At 39.1% G+C, this 22,549-nt stretch overlaps 1 protein-coding gene across 1 annotated transcript in view; it reads right to left on the bottom strand.

Annotated features, from left to right (window-relative positions):
- The window catches only part of CSMD1 (CUB and Sushi multiple domains 1), a gene marked incomplete at its 3' end in the record, with an annotated part of 1,748,580 nt that overhangs the window by 85,735 nt on the left and 1,640,296 nt on the right, over nucleotides 1-22,549 (bottom strand). The window contains exons 47-49 of the mRNA XM_082680517.1: nucleotides 21,445-21,633; nucleotides 18,648-18,794; nucleotides 13,549-13,737 (exon numbers count right to left, since the gene is read on the bottom strand). Coding sequence (XP_082536643.1) covers nucleotides 13,549-13,737; nucleotides 18,648-18,794; nucleotides 21,445-21,633 — 525 coding nt within the window. The remainder of the gene's footprint in view (nucleotides 1-13,548; nucleotides 13,738-18,647; nucleotides 18,795-21,444; nucleotides 21,634-22,549) is intronic.

Raw genomic sequence — 22,549 nt, 5'->3', positions numbered from 1 at the left:
ATTAAGACATATGTATATATGTGTGCCTTTATATATGTATATGCACATATAGTCAAAAATTACGAGAATATTCTAGATTGTCTAGATTACTATCTATAATTGGGTTCTACTATGTATCAGGGCTTGCATTTGCTCTTGTATTTATAATCATGTTGGAGCCAAGTAATTTGTTATAATCTAAGGAGAAAAATGCCAGAGGCAGACAATATAGAAATCATGGGCCTGCTTCTAGTGAAAGCCAAATGACTTTACAGCAGGTAATAAAAATATAAGCTATATAGTTGTTCATATGGTGAAAATGATAAAAAGGTTGATTCTTAATATTGTATGTATGTGTATATAACTGGCCAAGTCACACTTTTCTTAAGCATAAAAGAGATTCCATAAGAGATTAAACCTGAGGTGGCATCTGTGTTATAGTGAAAGGCTCCCTGCAGATGCAAACCTAGAGTCGTCCGTGTGAACACTGACACCAGTGGTTCTCGTGGCCACGAATTCCTGCTCTGAAGTCCATTAAATTCCGCAAATATTTTAACAGTTATCATCTTGGCTTAAGCATTTTCACGTGTAAGATGAAGAAGCTGAACTACGTCATCTCTACAGCCTTATCTCTAAATGTTCATGATTCTACCCAAAGTCTCCCTCAGCACACACAAGACAGACGTGTCTGTCCTATACTCCATTCCCTTCCCTCCACATTGCTGTACAGCGTGATTTCTAAACCATCACAAAATGAGTATGGCAAGTGAAAGTACACAGGAAGATCTAGCTCCCTCTCACAAGTTTTCTGAATTTGTGCGGTATTATCTAAGCGCGGTAGAGCAGCAAGCATGTTCTCTGACTCCCAGCAGGCCATTATTTTACTTTTGAAAGTCAACATAGAATTATTTTGTTTAACAAACATTTTAAAACATAGATAAATGTTTGCATGGCTGTTAATGGTGTCTAACCCTGTATTGGGGTCCAGTTCTGAACCATCTGAGATCCCACGAGTAAAACGGAGTTATTATTAGGGCGCCATCTTTAAACAGCAGACATTCCATTAATCACTCAAGCAGACCCAAGGTGACATTTTCATGATCGGCCTAAGGAGGACCTCGGTAAAAGTGGCATTTGCATATAATACGGCTCAAGAGTGTGTCTTGTAATAAGCACCTCCCAGGGGACAAAAGCCAGGAACACTGTTGGATTTAATCAATGAGCCTTGCATATCTTTGTTAATGGGTCAGAAGAGACCACGCCCTCAGCTAATGAGTTAGTTACACTTGCTTCAGGCACGAATAGTGCAAGATGGTTTACAAGCATTTTGAGTTTGATTAGCAAAGAGTTATCTAATCTCATCAACTTGTTCTGTAGAAACTACCAGTTTCTTTTTAGTAATAATATAGATGATATACAAAATGAATAAATAAGTTCACATTTAAAACAATATTTAATAGGGTATAAAATTAGGCTCAAAAATGTCTGCATCGCAAAGAACAAGTCATCTCCGCCACTGTCTTCTAAACAAAACTTCATCACCATTTTCAGCGCGTTGGAATCATGTAACATAACGTGATCATCCCAAGGAGAGCATGGAAGCCCCCATGAACGTTTATTTCAGGGAACAAGTCCAGGGAGACTTTCGAGGCCATGTTGAGCATTGTTAGGTTTCCAGGCATGTTTTCAGGACACAAAGCAAATCTAAACGTCCTGCGTAGCCTGGTCCACGTCTTTGCTTCATGCCCATCACCCAAAGGTGAGCACTGGTGTGGAAACATTACCACTGTGCACACGTGGATGTGGAATGAAAGCTTGTGCCATGATTTCAAATCAATCTCAACTTAAAACGCTATAGGAAACAAGGCTGAGAGTTGAAAGAACATGGATTCAGACCTAGGAGAGTCTGAGTTTGTTATTTGTCTGTTTACGACTTGGAAATTTACCTGACTTATCTGAGCTTTGATTCCTCACCTGTAAAAGGAGAAACATCAAAGTTCCTTACAGGCTAATGTGGCAGAATGTACAGTATAAGCCACACAGCAAAACATCAGGCATGTTATCAGGACTCGAGCTCTCTTTCACTATGAAAAAAAATAACTTTCCTTCAGATTTAATACAAAGGGAAGCATTCTTCAACTCTCTAGATTAGGGTCAACTAAAAACTAAACAGTATGAAGGAATGTTTTCCCTTCCATCACAAATACAGAGGAAACATTTGATAGTGAATCCCTCAGATCCCTCATGCCACCATCAAGAGAAATTAGGTGGTTCTGGGCCAAAAGTGGGGGGACCTGGAGGGCGATGCTGGCTGTGCCTGGTGCCCCAGTGCCTCCTCAAAGAGCCACACCAGGTTCCAGGCTCAGGAGAATCAGCACCGAGCACCGGAGTCAGAGAAGCATCCACACCAGGAGGAGGTGGACTCAGATGAAGTCACTGAGAAATCGCTCACCTGCAAACAACATTATCACCTTTATCAGTAGAACACCTAGCATTCCTTGGTCAACTACACAATTCCTCCCATTGTGACAAGTTCTTTTACTTGTATGACCTCATTTAATCTCAAAAATACCCCAATAAGTAAATTAAATTATTATTTTTTATTACTACTATGACGGTTAATATTACTTGTCAGCTTTACTGGGCTAAAGGGTGCCTAGGAGCTGGTCAAACATTATTCCTGGGGTGTGTCTGTGAGGATGTATGCAGACTAGATTAGCATTTGCTTCTCAGAGGAGTGAAGAGCACCCGCCCCCATTCGGGTGGGCGTCATCCAATCCTGAGGCCTCAGTACAACCAGAAGGCAGAGGAAGGCGGAATTCCCTCCCTCTGCTTGAGCTGGGACGCCCAGCTTGTCCCACTCTTACGTCGGGGCTCCCGGCACTTTCCCTGCTGCCCCTCCCACTGGATTCCCTGGTACTTGGACTGAATCACACCACTGGCTGCCTGGGCCTCCAGCCTGCAGACTGCAGGTCACTGGGCTTCTCTGCTCCATCAGCAGCAGTAGGGGACCTGGGCTTCTCTGCTCCGTCACCATGAGGACCAGCTCCTACAGTAAGCCGCCCCTTGTGCACATCTGCGCACACCCTACCGTTGCTGCTTCTCTAGAGAACCCTGACTGATATGACAACTAAGGAAAATGAGCATTAGGAATGTCCTGCAAATTGCCCCAATTCTTATAACTAGTAAACAGCTGTGTCGGAGGGCATCTCTCAGGGTATCTGATGCCAAAGCAGGTATCTCAGCTACTGTCCTGTACTGTCGCCAAGGTGCCATCTGCTCTATTTCAGTGTATTCATATCTTTTTTATTTTCAATGTCCAACCACCGGCAATAAATAAATAGATGGATAAATAAATAGGTCAGAATACATTTTCAAAGTGTAAATCTGAAAATATAAAGGCCACGTTGAATTTGAGAATTACTGATATTTCTGGACTCTTTTTTTTGTTTCTGTTTTATTTCCCTTGTCTTCTCTGATTTCCCAAACACTAAGCAACATCTCACGTGATGCTCAGCCAGCATCCAATACACCATTAATACTGGGCTGAAGGCTGAGTGAGAAAATCATAATAAGAGAGGTGGTAAAGGGCTGGAATCACCTCCAGGTCTGTGGGATTTAACAGGTCACACTGTTTTTATTTGTTTTATGGGGACAGGTGTGAAGTCAGACACTTTAGAAAGAGCATTTACTAGCATAAGAAATATCCACCCATTTGTCTTGAGGGATAAAGGTGAACACTTCTGAAAACGAGGGCAGACAGAGGGAAGTAATGGCTTGTATGTACAGACATTAACTCAAACAGATGGGCAACTTAAAAACACAGGCAGTTCTGAAATGGAAAATGAAGAAAAACAGGATTTGGTTGAGAAGCATCTTTAGCTGCTCTAAACCTCTTGAAAATATTTAGTACATCGTAGCCCAAGGAAGGAAAAAAACCCCAAAAACACTTAATCATTTGAAGCAAACAGAAGAGCTCTGGAAAGGAAGGGATGCAGTACGTGGGCAGACAAATGACTAAAGACAAAGAGAGGCTCTGACTTGGCAAATGCTGCCTCTTGGCCGTTTCCTTAGGGGCAAGTCCATTGCTTCCGCAAGGCTGTAGGAAGCAGCTGATGCCCACCCCTCTGCTTTGGAGAGTCACAGGAAGGCACAGGTGTGAACATTTAAAAAGAAAAGGGCCACTTCTTAGGAACAAAGAAATAAAACAAAGTTCCATTCAATAAAAAGCAAGACCCTGGGGACAGAAGCTGAAGGAAAGCAGTGACACTTCTGTGTGTTACATGCCAGCTCTGACCCAGTTACCTCTGGTCACTGCCCCACAGAGATCACCCTCCTGTGGGGATGGGACCCTAATGCACCTTCAGTCTGGTGTCATGAGAACTCGCCAGGGATCAGAACACTTTGTTTATGGCGGGTTTTCATGGGATCTGGAATCCTGGGGCATATTTCATCTAACTTGGTAGGTGGGATGACAGGACAGGAACCTGCTCTGGAACCTCATCAAATCATTGCACATGCTGCTCTGATCAGGGACAGCTCCCTTAACCTGTTTCAGCCTTAGCTTCGCCACCTGCAAAATAAGGACAATAAAGACCCTTGGAAACGGCTGCCAGTGCTCAGCTCAAGTTAGTGGGACAGTGCGCACAGCATCAATCCACTGTCCTCCGACTTTCATGAGTGAAACAGCGGAGCCGCAGAGGAGAGCAAGGTGCCTGGCAGAGTGTGGACCATTAAATATGTTTTTAACAAAATGAACTCTGTGGGTCTAATAAATTCTCAAAACTGCTGACCTGAAATTTTGGCTGCATTTTACTAAAAAAAAAAAAAATAAAGAACACAGAAAATAGACAAGCAATAAACATGTGATGCAACTATGAAAGGTTGTTAAGAAGGATGATGGAACTAAGGAAACTAGGCAATTTCACTGTAAAAAATAATGTAAATATTTTGTGACTTCCGTTTTCCCCTATATATGTCCAGAAAGAAAATCTCATGACCTTCTGTCACTAATTTCTCCAGTTTTTCACAATTTGCAAACTTTCTTGCCCCAAGATCCAAACACTGCTGCTGGAGTTGATTCAGTTCTTGCTGCTGAGGTGGAGAGGAGAGGGGTAGGGATTTCACGGGGCAGAGAGGGGATCACACGCGCTGGTCCATTTGGGCTGCCACAGCAGAGACCGCATACCTGGGGCTTGAACAACAGAAATGTGTGATCACACAGTTCTGGGGGCCAGCAGTTGGAGATCAAGGTGTCAGCAGGATTAGTTCCTTCTGAGGGGCTTGAGGAAGACTGCTCCTTCCTCCTTGGCGTGTAGACGGCTGTCTTCAACCTGTGCCTTCACAAGGTCGGCCCTCTGGGTCCCAATTTCCCTCTTATCATGACAGCAGTCATGTTGGAGTGGGGCCCACCCTAATGACCTCATTTTCACTTGGTCACCTCTGTAAAGACCCTTTATCCAAATACAGTCACATTTTGAGGTCCTGGGGATTAGGACGCCAACATATCTCTTTTGAGGGGGGCACAATTCAGCCCTGACACCTGTAGCAGTCAGACACGCCTGAGGTGCGCTCTGCCTGGTGTCACACACCTAACCACAGGGCTCTCCAGGCTGTATGCCTTGTGCACAGGGCTGTTCTTCTGGAGGCTATTCCTGTAGTGTGGTTATTACTGTATTTGAAAGTTGAAGATGACATCACCACTGGCCTAATTTCAAGCTGTGTTTCTTGCCGATAATACCATTTATGTTAGAAGCCTTACTGAGGAAAGCGATTGATGAGAGAGTGGAGCCATACGCACTCATTCGTAAGCTCACATCGATGCCAAGTATGGTCCAGGCACTGTGCAAAATGCTGGGATTCACATTTAGACAAAATCCCTCTCTTTAAGAATGGGGATTGTTAACACGTGTTCCTTAGACACCTGCGCCAAGTTTACCTGGGGTGCTTGTACGATTGCAGATTCCAGCTCCTGGGGACCCGCTGAGTCAGATTTGGGGGGCACTTGGAAGTTAGGGATCTATACGCCAGATGGTTCTTGTGAACTTTGAAGAACCACTGGTCCAGGAGAAGCAATCTACAGACACACAGGACAAAAGGCAGTGGCGAGGTCACAGCACGCACAAGAGGGTGCTCAGGACCTGGGGTAGGGGCACCTCAGTCCCCCAGAGACAGAGAAGCCTGGGGACTTGATGAGGAGCAATTAAAAGGCGATCGGCAATCCACATACAGACGAAGCGCTCCGATGTCTCATTTTGAGTATTGTGAGAAATCAGAGAAACCTATTCCCAGCTCAGTTACTTAAATATTATTGATGTTAACTAGACATTTGTAAAATCTCTGCTTGAAAGCACGTCAACAAGTACTTCCTGAAGACACTCACTGATGAAATTATGTTTCTATCCTGTAAGGTTCCTTTTTTAGGGGTACCTGTTAGTACCTGGCTCCAGCGTAAAGATTTCATGTCAACTGTTTCATTTAACCCTTCAAACATGCCAGGTGGGGGAGTATTCTTATCCCTGCTCACAGAAGAAGCTAAACCTCAGTGAATTGTGTTGCCTGTCCAGGGTCATGGCGCCAGTAACTACTGGGAATGGGAGGGATCCTTGCCTAAATTGGGAGATTCTGACTGTGAAATGCCCAAGATCTAATCACTCAACTCAAATCCCATAAGAAGATCATGAGCAAATGGAATAAACCTCAGTTTACAATATACTTAGTGGGATTTGGCAAATTTTTGGCTTTATGAACTATGTGGATTCATAACCTAATATATTAGAATATAGTTGACATAATGACTATAACTTGTATTCTCACACATACATATTTTCATATATATCATAACACGTGATTTGTTTTGCTTTTTTTTGCGATACGCAGGCCTCTCACATTGCGGAGCACAGGCTCTGGATGCGCAGGCTCAGTGGCCATGGCTCACGGGCCCAGCCGCTCCACGGCATGTGGGATCTTCCCGGACCGGGGCACGAACCCGTGTCCCCTGCATCGGCAAGCGGACTCTCAACCACTGTGCCACCAGGGAAGCCCCCTGTTTTGCTTTTAAAATGATTTTAAAAACATTATTTTTAAATTTCTAAAAACACTGCACTATTATCATGTCACATAGAAGCTTGAACATTTCATAGAAGCAAATAAATATGTATAAAAAAATCAAGACAAAAGTCATAACTTCTTATGCATTTTATGCCCATAGGTAAAAGTTTTTGAGATTTACAAAATAACTCAAGTTTTATACCAGAACACCAAACATATCCTCTGAACTTTTGATAATGTTGCTATTTTTTTAAGTTACAAAAAGGACAATTTTCTTCTGAAAGATGCCCTTTCAGTGGATAGAAATAATGTTCACAGAGGGAATAGTCATAGTATAGTAGAAATAATGTAGATTTTGGAATCTGAAGGACATGGGTTCAAATCCCACCCCTGGTGTTTAGTCCTGTGTTTCTTGAGTAACGTCGCCTCTGAGCACCAGTGTCCACAGGATTAAAGAGATAAGAGGACGCATCCCCAGCTCAGTCCCGGGCTCACGGCAGACCTACATGCACCTCCCCGCCCAGCCACCCATCTCCTGCCTTATCCATACCCTTTACACTAGCAAATATTAGCACATATCAGCAGAGTGCAGGCGTCTATATCTTTCCATCTTAAAGTTCAGACTTTACGAACAGAGGCTTAACCATGTCATTTGTGAGAATGATGGTTTTCCCTATGCTTCATTGCCTGCAAAACGTAAGCAAAGCATAAACAATACACAAGATCAAGTCCAAGCCAGAGCTCCGACTCACCAAGTGCTCTGAAAATCACGGCTCTGAGATAAAGAGCTACATGGGAACTGCTCTCTCTGTGACACAGGAAACTTGAAAGCCAAGCCCTGTAAGGTACCACTTTAACTGGATCTTTGAGATAATACAGAAAATTTCAATTCTAATTTTGGCTTCCCTCCAAGATGAATAAGATTAGTGTATTGATACGGGAAACAGCTGCTGGGCAGAGTTTCTTGGTTGAAGGCAGGAAATGAAGCCTGAAGGGCAAAAGATATGCCTGGTTTATCGAGGAGGATAAAAGCCAGTACAGGTTTTCTGAGAGAAGTCATTTCAAATGTCAAGGAAAGGGAGAAAAGCTGAAGTTCTCTGAAACGATGCAACACATCTGGCCTGCTGTGTGTTCTTCCTCACAGGTGATGGGCAGTGAAGGGTCCTGTTTGCTGCTGAGTCCTGCCCGGGACTGTCTGAGCGCTTGAACCCTCTCAACAATTCTCAGAGCTTGGCATCAAAGATCCTGTTTTACATGGCAGGAACCAGGTTTAGGGAGATTAGCACTCCCTGCCCATCACATGACTATTTTTCTCTCCAATTCTGTGCTTCTAAGATATCACCAGCAGAAAGTCAATGAAAATGAGAAAACAAAGCAGATTAGGGCACAAGATAAGTCATCTTCAATGGAAAAAACAAAAAAATCAGAGCTTCAATGGAAAAAAAAAATCAGAACTTCCCTGGTGGCGCAATGGTTAAGAGTCTGCCTGCCAATGCAGGGGACACAGGTTTGATCCCTGGTCCGGGGAGATCCCACATGCCGCGGAGCAACTAAGTCCTGCAGCACAACTACTGAGCCTGCACTCTAGAGCCCGCGAGCCACAACTACTGAAGCCCGCGCTCCTAGAGCCCATCCTCCGCAACAAAAGAAGCCACCACACACTGCAACGAAGACCCAGTGCAGCCAAAAATAAATAAATAAATAAATAAATAAGAAAAAGAAAAAAAGAATCATTCTCAAATACCTGTCATTAATTTACACTTCTTCTTTTTTCATTCAAACACTGCCCTGACACATGTTCTGCTGGGGCCTAGGGCAGCACATTCGTGGTCACATGACCAGCACTGGGGGCCCCAAAGGGCCTGACCCCACCCCTCAGCTTTACACCTCACTCATTTACTAAAAGGCAAGTGTTGCATTTTTAGTAAACATTTCAAAGTATTATTTTGCACAATTAAAAAAAAAATAAACTAACATCCTAGTGCAGTTAGAGAATGTGTAAGTTGTTTCTGTTCCTCTGTCAGCATAAAAGGAATGCTGTTCAAATCACTGAGAAATACTATACCCACTCCAGAAGGATAACTGAAATATTAAATAGTATATTGTAATATTAAATATATAAAATGTATAAATATATTAAATAAATATCAAATAGTAGGCTCCCAGTGCCACAAAGGGGTATTTGTCCATTTATTTATTTGTTTGTTTCCAGTTTTCAAGTCCCCTATCTTCAAATAAAATAATTAAAATAACTATAAGATCAAACCTTTGATTCTGATAAGAGTCTCAAACTATTGCACCATTACTCTTGCATCAGTAATTAGATGGGTTGCAGGCTTTATAGTTGCTGTTGACCCAATGTGATCTTCTCTCAAAGGGTGTCAGATACTACTTGTTTTCTGGTGGAGCTATTTAGTTTGAAATTTATTGCAGCAGATAATTTTTTAATTATATATTTTTTCATTTGATTTGCTCCTTATGGAACCTACAAAGTCAAACCTCCTCTCATGAAAAACAAATAAGGATGCACTCAGTATCCTGAACGAACTTAAACTACTGCCTCCTTACTGATACTTTTAGAAACTGTATCTTCTCTGAGCACAGGTAATGGAAGGCCGCACCTCAACACTGATTTCGTTAGCCTGCTTTTTCTCACTTGTCCTAATTTCACTGAGTGGTGCCTCAATATTCCCAGCAATCAAAACCAGAAAACTATTTGTCATTCCGTATTTTTCTCTCTTCCTGACCCTTTACATTCCATCACAAGGGCCTGCTGATTCTGTTTTCTAAATATTTTCAACACCTGTTTTCTTTCAAACCTATTTTCACTGTATTTATCAAGGTCTTCATCATGGCTCCAATGCGTATTTCTAAAATTTCTAAGCACCCCTGTAATTTAGACAGGATTCTGTCCAATCATCTACCACACTACTAAAAGATATTTCCAAAATGCAGATGTGACTGTGTCTTTTTTGCCCTTTAATAGACTGAAGTCAACCACAGGAGAAAGAGTAAAAGCTATGTAAACTCAGTTGAGGTCTCCCACAATGGCCCCTACTTGCTGCTCCAACCGCATTTCCATCGGTGCTACCCCTTCAAATCCTAACTCAGCTGTCCCATGACGGGAAAAACATCCTGAAAAAATACCTTCTGCTCCATCTCTATTCAGTGTATATCTTCTCTTGCTTAATGTCATACTGAATTGTAGTTACTGATTCATGAGTCCATCTCTCCTAACGGACCATCAGAACGTTAAGAGTTGGGAGTGTGTCTTGGTACCTGCAGTGCCTAATTCAGAGGTAAGTTTGAATTGAAATAAAAATCATGAAAACAGCTATATCATCTTTAATGCTTACATTAAGTTTTAAACCTACAATTGTACTCTACAAACACAGACATATGATTAATGTCCCTTTGCCTCTGTATGAACATGTATATATAAACAAAATGTCAAAAACTTGTACAGAGTATACCCTCTCTATAAACATGGACCCTACATCTACTTTAATTTTTGGAACAGTGTGCTTGAGGTCTATAGGTTTCAGAGGTAAAGCTTGTACCTTTATCCTTATAAATGTGCTACAGGGAAATCCTCATTTCCCAATTTTATATCTAATGTGAATATAGTATCTTGGGCAAGAAAATAAAAGAGTTTGAGCTGTCTTGAGAGGGAATAGTGTGATGGTATGCATTTAGGTGATGCTTTGGCAAAGTCTTTTTCCCTTATAGAATTCCAAGAATTTTAAAGAAAGAGTTCACCCACTCTTTAATTTCATACCCTACCATTGTGAACTGCCAGCAGTTCAGGACAACGTAGATGCTATCATCCATCTGTATCTATTAACTCTCTTTGGACCCAAAAACTACTTTGAAAAAATTATCTTCAATTATCTAAAAACTGAAAAAAAATTAATCTAAATACAATTTAGATGGTTGGTACAAGGAGGGAATTAAAAATCCACAAAGGCTCATTCTGACTATATTGAAGGAGGCCAATGTTTTTCTGTAAGTTAGATGAGTATTTACATTATGGAAAACTTCTGTGTTCTATAAGTAACAAAAGGAAAGCGAATGATTAATGCTAAACAAATCAAGTTTCCCATTATTAAATACCATAACAATTACACATTTATATTATGAACTGTATTAAATTCAGTTCAATCAGCTCTAAGGCTCTTCAATTGTAAGTAAAACACTGTTAAGGTATAAATTGCCAATATATATGTTATATAAGCCTATTCTGTTTAAAATTTTACGATGTTTTCTCAATGGCCTTCACCTATTGGAGTAAACATTTTTACTATTTATCTTAAAAGATTTATTTTTAAAATGATGAAAATGCTTGTGTAGCTGTACCAAATAATTTAAAGGGTTTAAAAAAGCCTATTTTTCACCATTTTTAAAATTTTTAAACATTACAGCCTCACATATGATGAAAATATTTTATACATTATTGTAATCAAAATGCTATTTTACACAAATTGGAAAGAACTAAGAGAAGACTAAAGAAACTGTTCCATAGTAAATGAATTTAAACACCTAAAATATAGATTACTTAGAACTGGTGTCTGCAAAATTTTGTTTTTAGTATAATTTCTTTTGGCCAGACACATTTTGATTCAAACGCTGAAGAGGCAGGCAGAAGATCTGGATTCTAGACCAACATTTTTATGATTATTAATAAATCACTTAACTTTTATGTGCCTCAGTTAAAAAAACATAAAAATAAGCAAATTAAACTAGATTATTTTTAAGGGCCCTCCAGGTTTTACAGGTCATAGTTTATGAAACAACAACAACAACAAAAAAACAAGATCATATTGACTCTCCAGTTATCAGAATGGTTAACAGAAAGTGCAGAAGACTGTGGATTTATAGTGGGAAGATGATGCTTCTGAAATATTTTATAATTTGAGAACACAATCACATCGGGCATTTATATTCCAATTTACCACCTAGAACATGGTGTGTGATTCTAACATTCCACGTCCCTGATGGCATTACTTTGGGGTTACATGCAACACAGAGAAGAGATACACTGACCACGTTCAATCAAATCCTTCAGCTGAAACTGCAAAGATTCCAGAAGGATCTGGTTTTCAGTGCTCTATTTCTATTTCTGAGTCATTTAATTCAGCATCAAATAGTTCTGCTGAGCCAGAAAATGGGGCAAGGAGAGGGAAGTGGAAACATATCAACAAGACACATCCCAGGCATTCTCTGGTTCCTTTTCAACCATGCAGCAGAAGAGCAAGCCATCCCTCCATCGAGTCAACAATGTTCAGAACTCCTCACGTGTCAGGGAGATAAACTAACGTCTGCCCGGACTGTCATTTCTCATGGGTCTGTCTTGTCACATGACAGTCTCTTTCCAGGATCTTCTTGGGCTTCTACCCTGAGAGCAGATTCCATTTAGGGCCCTGTCTAGGGACTCAACCTCTAGAGGCCAAGATTTGGGAACTCTTGCCAATCCTGGTCTCAGTCATTTTCCTTGTTCAGTCCACAATGCCAAGGACATGCAGCCCACAGGGCTGCTCTCTGAGCAATGGATTCTATGTCATAGGCAGAGAGTAACAGAGCATTTAAAGAAAATGAGAAGCATTTCTTCTTTTGAAAGAAAAAGTACTCTTCTTAAAAAAAAACATCAATCCTAACGAAACAAGCCTATTAGATCTTCATGTTTATCTTACATTAAAGAAGAAAATCTGGAGGTACAACATAAATGATGCAGGCTGGGTGTCTGATTAACTTCTTGCAGTTAAAGACACATACAATAATTGTGATAAATATCTATTATTGTCTCATAGAGCAATACCAGAAAATCTAATATTTAATGAAAAAAGAGAAACAAGGAAACCAATATGAGGTTTCATTCATAAATTACAATTAGCTTTCAAAGACCAATATATTTCATTATGCATATAAATCTCGATAAGAGAAAACTGAAAATTTCATGACTTCAAAGCCTTCAATTAAAATTAAAATGCCTTATTTGAAAATTTGATTTTTTATGCATATGAAAGATAAAATGAAAAAAAAAATCATGAAATATTGAAATCAACTTTAACAAGTCCTATATTTAAGTGACCTAATGAAAATGAAATATGCAGTGTGTGGCTCAAAGTATGAGTTTTTAATCTAAGAAAAGGGAAAATGAGCTTTAGTAATTGATTTTCTTCTAATTAATACAACTGTCAAGAAAAATTATTTTGAATCTGAGTTGGATAACACATTTTTAAGTTTCAAAATGAAATATAAGTATAAGAATAATTCTACCCAGCATCTGGTGAGTGTTCAACCATTCTACGAATTCAGGCTATAAAGCTAAATCAAGCTGAGTGCAAATGTCAGAAGTGTTTGCACAGTCAGCAGAAAGTTTAATTTGTACTTTTATGAACTCACATTCATTTTTTCCTTACCTTTTAACCATAATCACAGCTCTTGTACATTTCAGAGTGTGATTAAAATAAGAAAAATAAATTGAACTCAAGTTTGGGGATGAAAGCACACATTTCTTACCCTGGCAGAGTGGAGCGAGGGAATCCCACTGATACATGCCAACTGGATTTCGTCTACAGGTTGCGTTGCTATGGCCAATCATCCGATATCCAGGCTTGCAAAAATAATGCACTTTACTTCCAACTTCTCCTGTAGTCCTATTCAAAACACCACCATTCTTCAGGGTGTGGGTCAAGCTGCAGTAAGGTGCTATGGGCACACAAACACACATACACAAAACCAATAAATAAATGTTGTATTTCCCTTGATAAGAGATATAAGTGAAATATCTCTATTGTTAAAATAGTGGGAAATCAGCATCAACACGGAAACTTGTACTCAAAGCATCCTCAGACACAAAAGTGCTGGTGAGGGTGTGGGGCAACAGGAACGCTCATCATGGCGGGTGGGGATGCAGGATGGCGCAGCCACTTGGGAGGACAGTTTGGCAGCTTCTTGCAAAACTAAACACACTCTTATCATATGACCCAGCAATCACACTCCTTGGTGTTTACCCAAAGGAGTTGAAAGCTTATGTCCACAGAGACACTTGCACACAGCTGTTCATAGCAGCATTATTCAGAGTTGCCAAAACTCAGAAGCAACCAAGACGCCTGTCAGTAGGTGAATAAATAAACAAACTGTGGTCCATCCAATGTTTCTTTTTATTCAGCGCTAGAAAGAAATGATCTATCAACCCATGAAGAGACATGGAAGAACCTTCAATGTATGTGATTGAGTGAAAGAAGCCAACCTGAAAAGGCTACAGACTGTTGATTCCAATTTTACGACATTCTGGGAAAGGTGAAACTCTGGAGACAGTGAAAAGATCAGTGGTTTCCAGAGGCTGGTGGGGGAAGGACGGTAGAGCACAGAGGATTTTTCAGCAATGAAACTACTCTGCGTGAATCCATGATGGTGGATACACGTCATTTTACATTTGTCCAAACCCGCAGAACATCCAACATCAAGAGTGAATCCCAACGTGAACTACGGACTTTGGGTGATAACGATGTGTCAGTGTAGGTTCATTAACAAATGTGCCATCTGGTGAGGATGCTGAAAATGGAGACGGCTGTGCATGTGGGAAGCCAAGGAGTAAAGAGAAAATCTCTGTAACTTCCTCTCAATTTGACTGTGATCTGAAACTTCTAAAAAAAAAAGTCTAAAAAATAAATTAATGAAAAATCTAGAGCCAAAGGTCAAGTTTCTTAAGTTTGAAGTTTAGATTATCTGCGACTGTTAATCAACGTGATGATGGAATTCTAACTTTCTGACCAAAAAAAAAAAAAAGAAAAAAGTATCATTAAAATGGAGAAAATAGAAGAATATAACATTTTGCAATCAAGGCCATTAATTTTTTTCCTTGTTGTTGTTAAATGGTCTTGAGAATTCTTGAGAATTGTATGATGACGCGGACAGTTAAGCCTCTTTTTTTTTTTTTTTTTTTTGGTATGCGGGCCTCTCACTTTTGTGGCCTCTCCCGTTGCGGAGCACAGGCTCTGGACATGCAGGCTCAGCGGCCATGGCTCACAGGCCCAGCCGCTCCGTGGCATGTGGGATCTTCCCGGACCGGGGCACTAACCTGTGTCCCCTGCATCGGCCAGGGAAGCCCCAAGCCTCTTTTTAACATATGGGATTTGATTACAATCTTTGAAGAAAATGCACTACTTCAGGTCAATGAAAATCTTACAATAGCTTTAATCACCACATCTGTAGGGAGACTTTTTAAAATTAGAGACAGTCATTTGTGAAAATCACAGTCTTACCTACGCAGAACGTAACATTTCAATGGCTAAAAAGCTCTGCATCTTAATTTACACATTTAGAGAAAGAAACTCATTTTATTCTTACAAGACCAGTTTCACCGCAGCATAAAATCGTATGAACTCCCTTCAGATGAGTAAAACAATAAATTAAAGAAAGCTGTGAAGTCCTGGAGATCCAGGGCTCCTTTTGCAAGAAGAGGTTTTAAATGTACCACTTCCCTGTCGGTGTCCCAAATAGAAAGCACACACACAGGTCTGAATGCTTAATGTTGAACCTTCCCTTAGAAATAAGTTCAGCAGAAACCTTCTGAAGCCTTCACATCATTGCACTGCCCAGAAGCGATGTCTGTGTGTCTGGCCTCGGTTGTCAACCATGTTCCTGTGAGAAGCATCCTCAGAGAACAGTCTCAGCTGGATGAGGTACCATTTCATTTTTTTAATGGACTCATTTTTATTAAGTTAAACTCCACTAACTCTTATACGAAACTCTTGTCCCATTGGCATACCATTTTCCACGTTCAACTGTTGGAGATTAAATGTTGTAAGTTTTGAATGAACCAAAATATTTAGTTTAGGGAAGGTATGAGTATAATCAGGCACCCCAGCTACCAACTACCCAGAATTATTGTGCCAGTAAATTAAAATAATAATAATAATAATGATGATGAAAAGCAGGAAGGCCAAGCCGACTGTAGACCCTGCTCCAAGTTCAGAGATAAGATAAAGTCTGAAAGCTCCTGAAGGGGCAGTGGGACCACACGGTGCTTAGGGTGTCACCTGTGAGCTTTGTCACAGTTCAGTCTGTTAAGAGAGAGAATCTGCAGGATGACTGTCTAACTCTATGGGGTCCAATAATTATTTTCTTTCCTATTGACTGTGTTTCTTCTATCACCAGGCTGTCAGGATATCCCTTCCTTCCTAACTCATCGAGAACAAGATACAGAGGGGCCCAGAGCGGGGAGACACGGCACAGCAAAGCAAAGGGGAAGATTAGAACACGGGCTCCCACCTGTTCGACTCCTGGCTATGTTAAGAATTAAGAGGACCAGGGCCCAATCCTTACATTCTGCTCGTGGTGCGTTGGAAAGGCAGGTGAAGGAGGGAGACACTCGAGTAGGAATCATGATGGAAGACAGCGGGCAGAGTTGGCTATCCTGGGGTTTCTGGGTGGATGTCAGCCAGTCTGTAGTTCTGACTCTCCCATTACTGAAGCTTATTTCACTTACTCTCACTTATTTCATTTAAGGGCCATTTTTTGCTCAACACTCAGCAGTTTATTGAATTGACTTGAACCTCAATGGACAAGCACTTGCTTTTTGTTGTTGTTGTTTTGTTGGTTAATCATGTAGATCAATTATATTGCTCTTAAGCCTGACGACCAATGCTTCACACGTGTAAGGCAAACAAAGGCTTGTGATGCAACACATGCTTATATTATGGGCCGCAGCTCCCTTGCCCACAATATTACAGTTCAGGGATCTTCACTGAATCACTGCTCTGAAATTACTGGTGATGAACTGCTAGCAGAGGTCATTGACTCATCAAATTTTAAGTGAAAATCTGTTCAAAGATCTATCTGTATCTATATCTACAGAGAGATAAATAGATAGGTCCATTCACAGAACAACAGTTTAAAGCCTTCTCCAAAATTCTCCTTTCTCCTACTTTCCCAAAACTGTTTAACAAAGAGAATCTTCTTGTTCTATAAGGAATGAAAATATCCCTTGAAAGACAGAATTCAAGGTATAATCACATCGCCAGGCTACTAAGTAATTTGCCACAGATAAAACAAGATAAATTATGTTCACCATTATTTCCCCTGCACTGTCCATTTTTGCTCATTGGAAATAAATTCAAACAATTCTACAGGTCTGAGTATTTAGTTTTCAGAACAAGGAATTTGATGAACACAAATCCAATCACTGCCCTAATGCTCGCAATACCCATTCGAATGAAGCGATTTCAACTGTGAGCTCTTTGTTGATAAGCTTTTTGAATGGCTACTTTGAGCAAAGGCGGGAAAACAAAAGTCTGAGCATATTTTATTAAACATTATAGAGGAAGCACGAGTGAATTTCATGCCTCCTGTCCTTACATCAAGAGCTATTTCAAAACCCTGATGCTTTTTACCATTTCATGACGTCTACCAATCAGAGAGAGCTAAAATATTCTTAAAACTACTAAGACCTTTCGCTGTTCCTCCCTCAGGATGTTCCCATCACTGAGGATGTACTACAGACATTGGAATAAGCAACCTCTGGGAGGTACACTGGTCAATGAAATGCACAGAGTGGGCATCTCCCTTGGGAAATATATCTCAATTGTTAGCACGGATACTGTTGAGTGAGACACTGAGAAAAGGTGAGATATTTTTCTTAGTATTTAAAATATCTGAGGAATTTAAATTGTCTGTCTACTGCTTTTGTAGGGAAGTATAAACATTAGGTGTCGGGCTGGTCACATTGACATACCCAGGATCTAATCTCTAATAAATGTATTAACTGATTTAATTAATATAAAAAACTACTGACAGAAAGTGATTGAAATATATGGGGAAGGAACAAAATAATTTAAATGTTGACAAGGAAATATATACGTAAACATTTATTTTGTATATGTTTATATGTGTGTGTGTATATATCTATATATCATGTCTGCATAAAGATAAAGAGACATACGAATATATAACCAATAAAAAGACATACTGTTAATAGTAAGATGTTATTATTACTTATACAATTAAACGCAGGGACTTCCCTGGTGGTCCAATGGTTAAGAATTCACCTTCCAGTGCAGGAGACATGGGTTTGATCCCTGGTCGGGGAAGTAAGATCCAAGATCGCACATGCTGCGGGACAACTAAGCCCGTGTGCTGCAACTAGAGAAGCCCACGAGCCACAAGGAAGATCCCTGAGTGCCGCAACTAAGACCCAATGCAGCCAAATAAACAAATAAATAAATAAATTTAAATTTAAAAAAAATTAAATGTAATATGATTATCTCCTCCTGGTTGTCTCCTTAGCCTTTAAACATATTTTAAAACTAATTTATATTATATTACTTTACTTTGGGGGGAAATATCTTTGCTTTCTGTGGCATGCAATTCAATAGTTTATGATTTTAGCAACAAAACGTTTTAATAGTAATCAACAGATAGTTTCTTTTCCCTAATGTAGTTTAGAGATATCACTCAGAGTAATTTCCCATCATATTATTTCTATTGAAGTTAATTATTCATCTTCAGAAATTAGGTTTATACTATAAATCTTTATATATTGTGATTTTTTAATTTAATGCAGATCCTTTGTATTAAAAATACTTTTATATTAAATCTTAACCTCACTTACTAACCTGAATAACGAATCTTGAATCCTTTTTTACTGGTTGCGTGATCAGTGGACCAGCGGAGATATAACTGATTACTCTTGCTTGTAAAATTTGACTGTTCAGTATGGTTTCCACTCAAGACCACTAACAGAGGACTTTGACCAGAAGAGCCTAAATGAAACAGAAAAAACAAAGAAGTTATGATATGAATTAGCACCTACAAAATGCAGACTACCTTTAGCTTTTGATTAAATTGGAGTCTAGCTATACGATATAGAGCTATTTAGTTCCAAAGGAGACAAAGAATTCCAAATAAATAAAGCAGCAGATACATTCCCTGTTAAAAAATAATAATAAAAGAAACAATAGCCAACCAAAATAACTTCAGACATATATGCTACTAATACATAATACTTAAATCGAATAAGAAGTTACCTATAAAACAGCAGTAGTTTAAAAAATGAAAATAGTTTTTACTATTATTAGTATTTACAACATTGAATGGATGCAGGGAATGGAAATTTTCATGCAATACTAGTGAAAGTGTAAGTTAGTATAATCAATTTGGAGAGCAATTTGGTAATATCCAATACAACTGAAGGTTTTAATTATATTTTTTATAAACACCAACATATGTGTACAATGTTATGTATACAGCAAAACGTTTATTCCAGCATTTTTATGGCAAAATTTAGATCCTAAGTTGTGGTTTGGGGTTTTAAAAAGGTATTTAAAAATCTTTTCAAAGAAATTCTACATAGCATTTAAAATTAATGAACTAGATAAACATGTATCAGTGTAGGTAATGTTTAAAATAGCATATTGACAAGTGAAATCTGTTTGCAGATAAATATAATATGATAGCAATTGTGTAAACATTCAAAAGTGTGCAATATACAAATTGTATGTGAGTGTGTATGTGTGTGTGAGTGTGTATGTGCAGTCTCTGTTACCAAGATGGAAGCTAGCAAGTTCCTCACAAGTGAAGGCCACCATCTTTCTTCTGACACCTTTTTCTCAATTGAGTTCTCTAGTGATTAAAGTCCTATTTTGTTTTTAAATTGAGGAATAAGCACTACTGGAGCCATAGAGAGCAATAAACTCTTGGGTTATTAAAGCTTAAAATCAACATATTCAACTTTTTCCTTTTTTGGTCAACTCAAGAGCTATAAAAGAGCCACTGTCTTTCAAAAAAACAAAACAAAACAGATGCAATGAACATGACGTTTACTTCAACAAAAATGCCAATGCTTAAAAAATTATTCATATAAAATTCTGACCTTTCATTTTACAGAGAACTCTTTGACGGTGAAACACACCTAGTCACAGATCTCTGGTAATTCTGACAGCAACTGCTTTGATATTATCTCTATTATCTATTTTGCTTATGGTTTATAATGGGCTTGATCTGTCTATGTTTTGGGAAGATCACATTGTAAATGCTTCAGGCATAAATTATTGGTAATGATTTTGCTCCTGAAATAAGAAGACGCAGAAGCACTGCCTGCTAAATTTCAATTCAACCAAGGTGAAACAAAGGAACAGGCATACATTTAGAGTGATTATGTCAATACATATAACTATATACTGCATGTATAGGAATATGTAAGCATATACACACACACACACACACAGCCCCTGAGGTTAACTGCTTGTCTGTACTTTTTTATGACACCTAATTGGCCTTAAGATAGTTTCCCGGATTCCTCATTGACAAAAGAAGCCCATTTTTGTACGTGGCTAATGCGTTACTTCTTCCCACCCTAAAGACTAAGAGGAGAGTCTTCAGTAGCATGTGTCCGTTTTAACGCACCCTTAAAAACCCTCGGAAAATGAAAACATTACCCTTCAGTCCTCTGTTCCTATGTATATAAGTATGAGTTTAATTTCCAACTTAGCAGCTCATCTTTGGAAATACATAAATTGATTCATTGAGTGTCTATCCATAGAAGCAACTTGACTATTATGATTCATCAAGTCACTAAGAGGCATATAAACACACAGAGAATCAATTACAGTAATTTTTTTCACTGAATTGATTGTTATTTATCTGAACTCAATGACAAATCCATCAGAACATGTAAAAACCCTGTTATTATGTACAGCCGTAACTGTATCATGGTCTGATATCCTGGGCTATGATAATGCTTCTGTACAAAGAAAAATTATTAACATCAGTTCCATTTCAAATTGACAATTCAACCACATAGTATGTTTAAGCATAGCATTGTTATATTAAAAGTTCATTAGAATTGTACAAAAATGCATGACTCATGTTGAAAACAGTATTAGCATTTGTTCAGTAAACTATTTTACTAATCTAAAAAAACTGTACATTAAAGACTCCTATAGCATTTATCACCCAGAAATCTCTGTGAGCCATTACTTTTATATATTTCTAGTAAAATAATCATTTAGACTGATTAAAGTACTTTTAGCCCTCTTAAATTTCCTAAAATATCTTCTAAATCAATATAATCTTAGAAGAAGGGAAAGGAAGATCTTTTGAAATCATCTACTTCAAAGCCCCACATTAAAGAATTAAAGAATGATTGAAGTTAATTCAGTACATTTTCAGGGTGTGTCACCAGCATCCTAATGGTTTAAAAGTTGCAACATTAGGAACGGCATGGAAATGTTTTACCTACCGCTTGATCTCTGAGACCACACAAGCCCAAGAATAATTCATTTTCTGTTTGGGGGAGACGTAATATACTTCAAGAAAATATTCAAGTTCTTGCATTACAGAAACATTATAGTGGCATCCTTATTACATTATGCATAGGTCACTGGTATGTGAACAAAGTTTAAAGAGACTTACCATCAAATACTTCCAGTGCATCAAACTGCTTTTCACTTTGGAAAATGTCCACGAAGATGGTGATGTTGTAGTTTGGTTCCACTCTGATGCTCCACGAGCACGTCTGGGAGTTAAAATAGTTGCCTGGATACCCTGGACTAAGGATGACCCCAGAAGATTCTGTCCGGACTTCACTGGCTGGACATTGTGCTAAGGAACAACGCACCAGTAAAAGTTTTCCTTAACAAAATGAATCCAACTTCAATAGGGTAGTTTCTAACCCTGGATATACAAGCTCATGAAAGAAAACAACAACAACAACAAAGCAATCCTACTGAGATGTGACCAAATGTAATACAGGACACAAACAGAACAGGAAAGCAACATTTTAACATCACCCTATAATTTAAAACATTATTATGTATAATATATATATGTTGATATACAGATGAGATAGAAGAGATTGATAGATGATTGATAGATAGCCATAGATGGATAGATAAATCCTATTTAACTCTAAGGAGACCAAGAGTCAAAGAGATGAAGTCTGTCAACCTGATCCTAGGGCAGCCAAGCTGAGGTAGCTGCCAGCTTGAGAAGCACTGAACCTGGAAGTTTTCTTTACCTGGAGAAGGTGGAGAAGCCATGGTCTGGCTCCTGCTGACCTGCCCTTGGTGAGGGAAGGAGGGACCCCTGACATAGGGACAGTTCATACCATACGTGCCTTTCACTCCTCATCCAGAGTCCATAGACCATCCATTCAGGCTATGACTGAATTGCCCACACACCTCACTTAACTCAGGGCAGGTGCCTTGTGGACTCAACCGCAGGATCCCAAGTTTTCAACTAAAGTGTAAGACCTCACCTTTTCAATGTAATATTACAAAAACATTGTGAAATTATACACGATGATAATAAAATTATATTTATTTCTGCCTTTGATTATATTTTTAATTATATTTAGAACAGTAAATTTTAAACATTTGATGTGATTGCTTGGCACTGTGATAAGAGATGAGTCATATGGGACACCTGAGTTTCTACTGTGTAAAGTGGGAGTGATTTCTAATGGGTTAATTTATCGTGCATAAATCATTAAGATAATATGGACACCTTCACACAATTT

The sequence above is a fragment of the Grampus griseus genome (genome assembly GCF_964374135.1).
Source record: "Grampus griseus genome assembly, chromosome: 21".
Lineage (NCBI taxonomy): Eukaryota > Metazoa > Chordata > Mammalia > Artiodactyla > Delphinidae > Grampus > Grampus griseus.
This window is presented reverse-complemented; position numbering and strand designations above follow the sequence as displayed.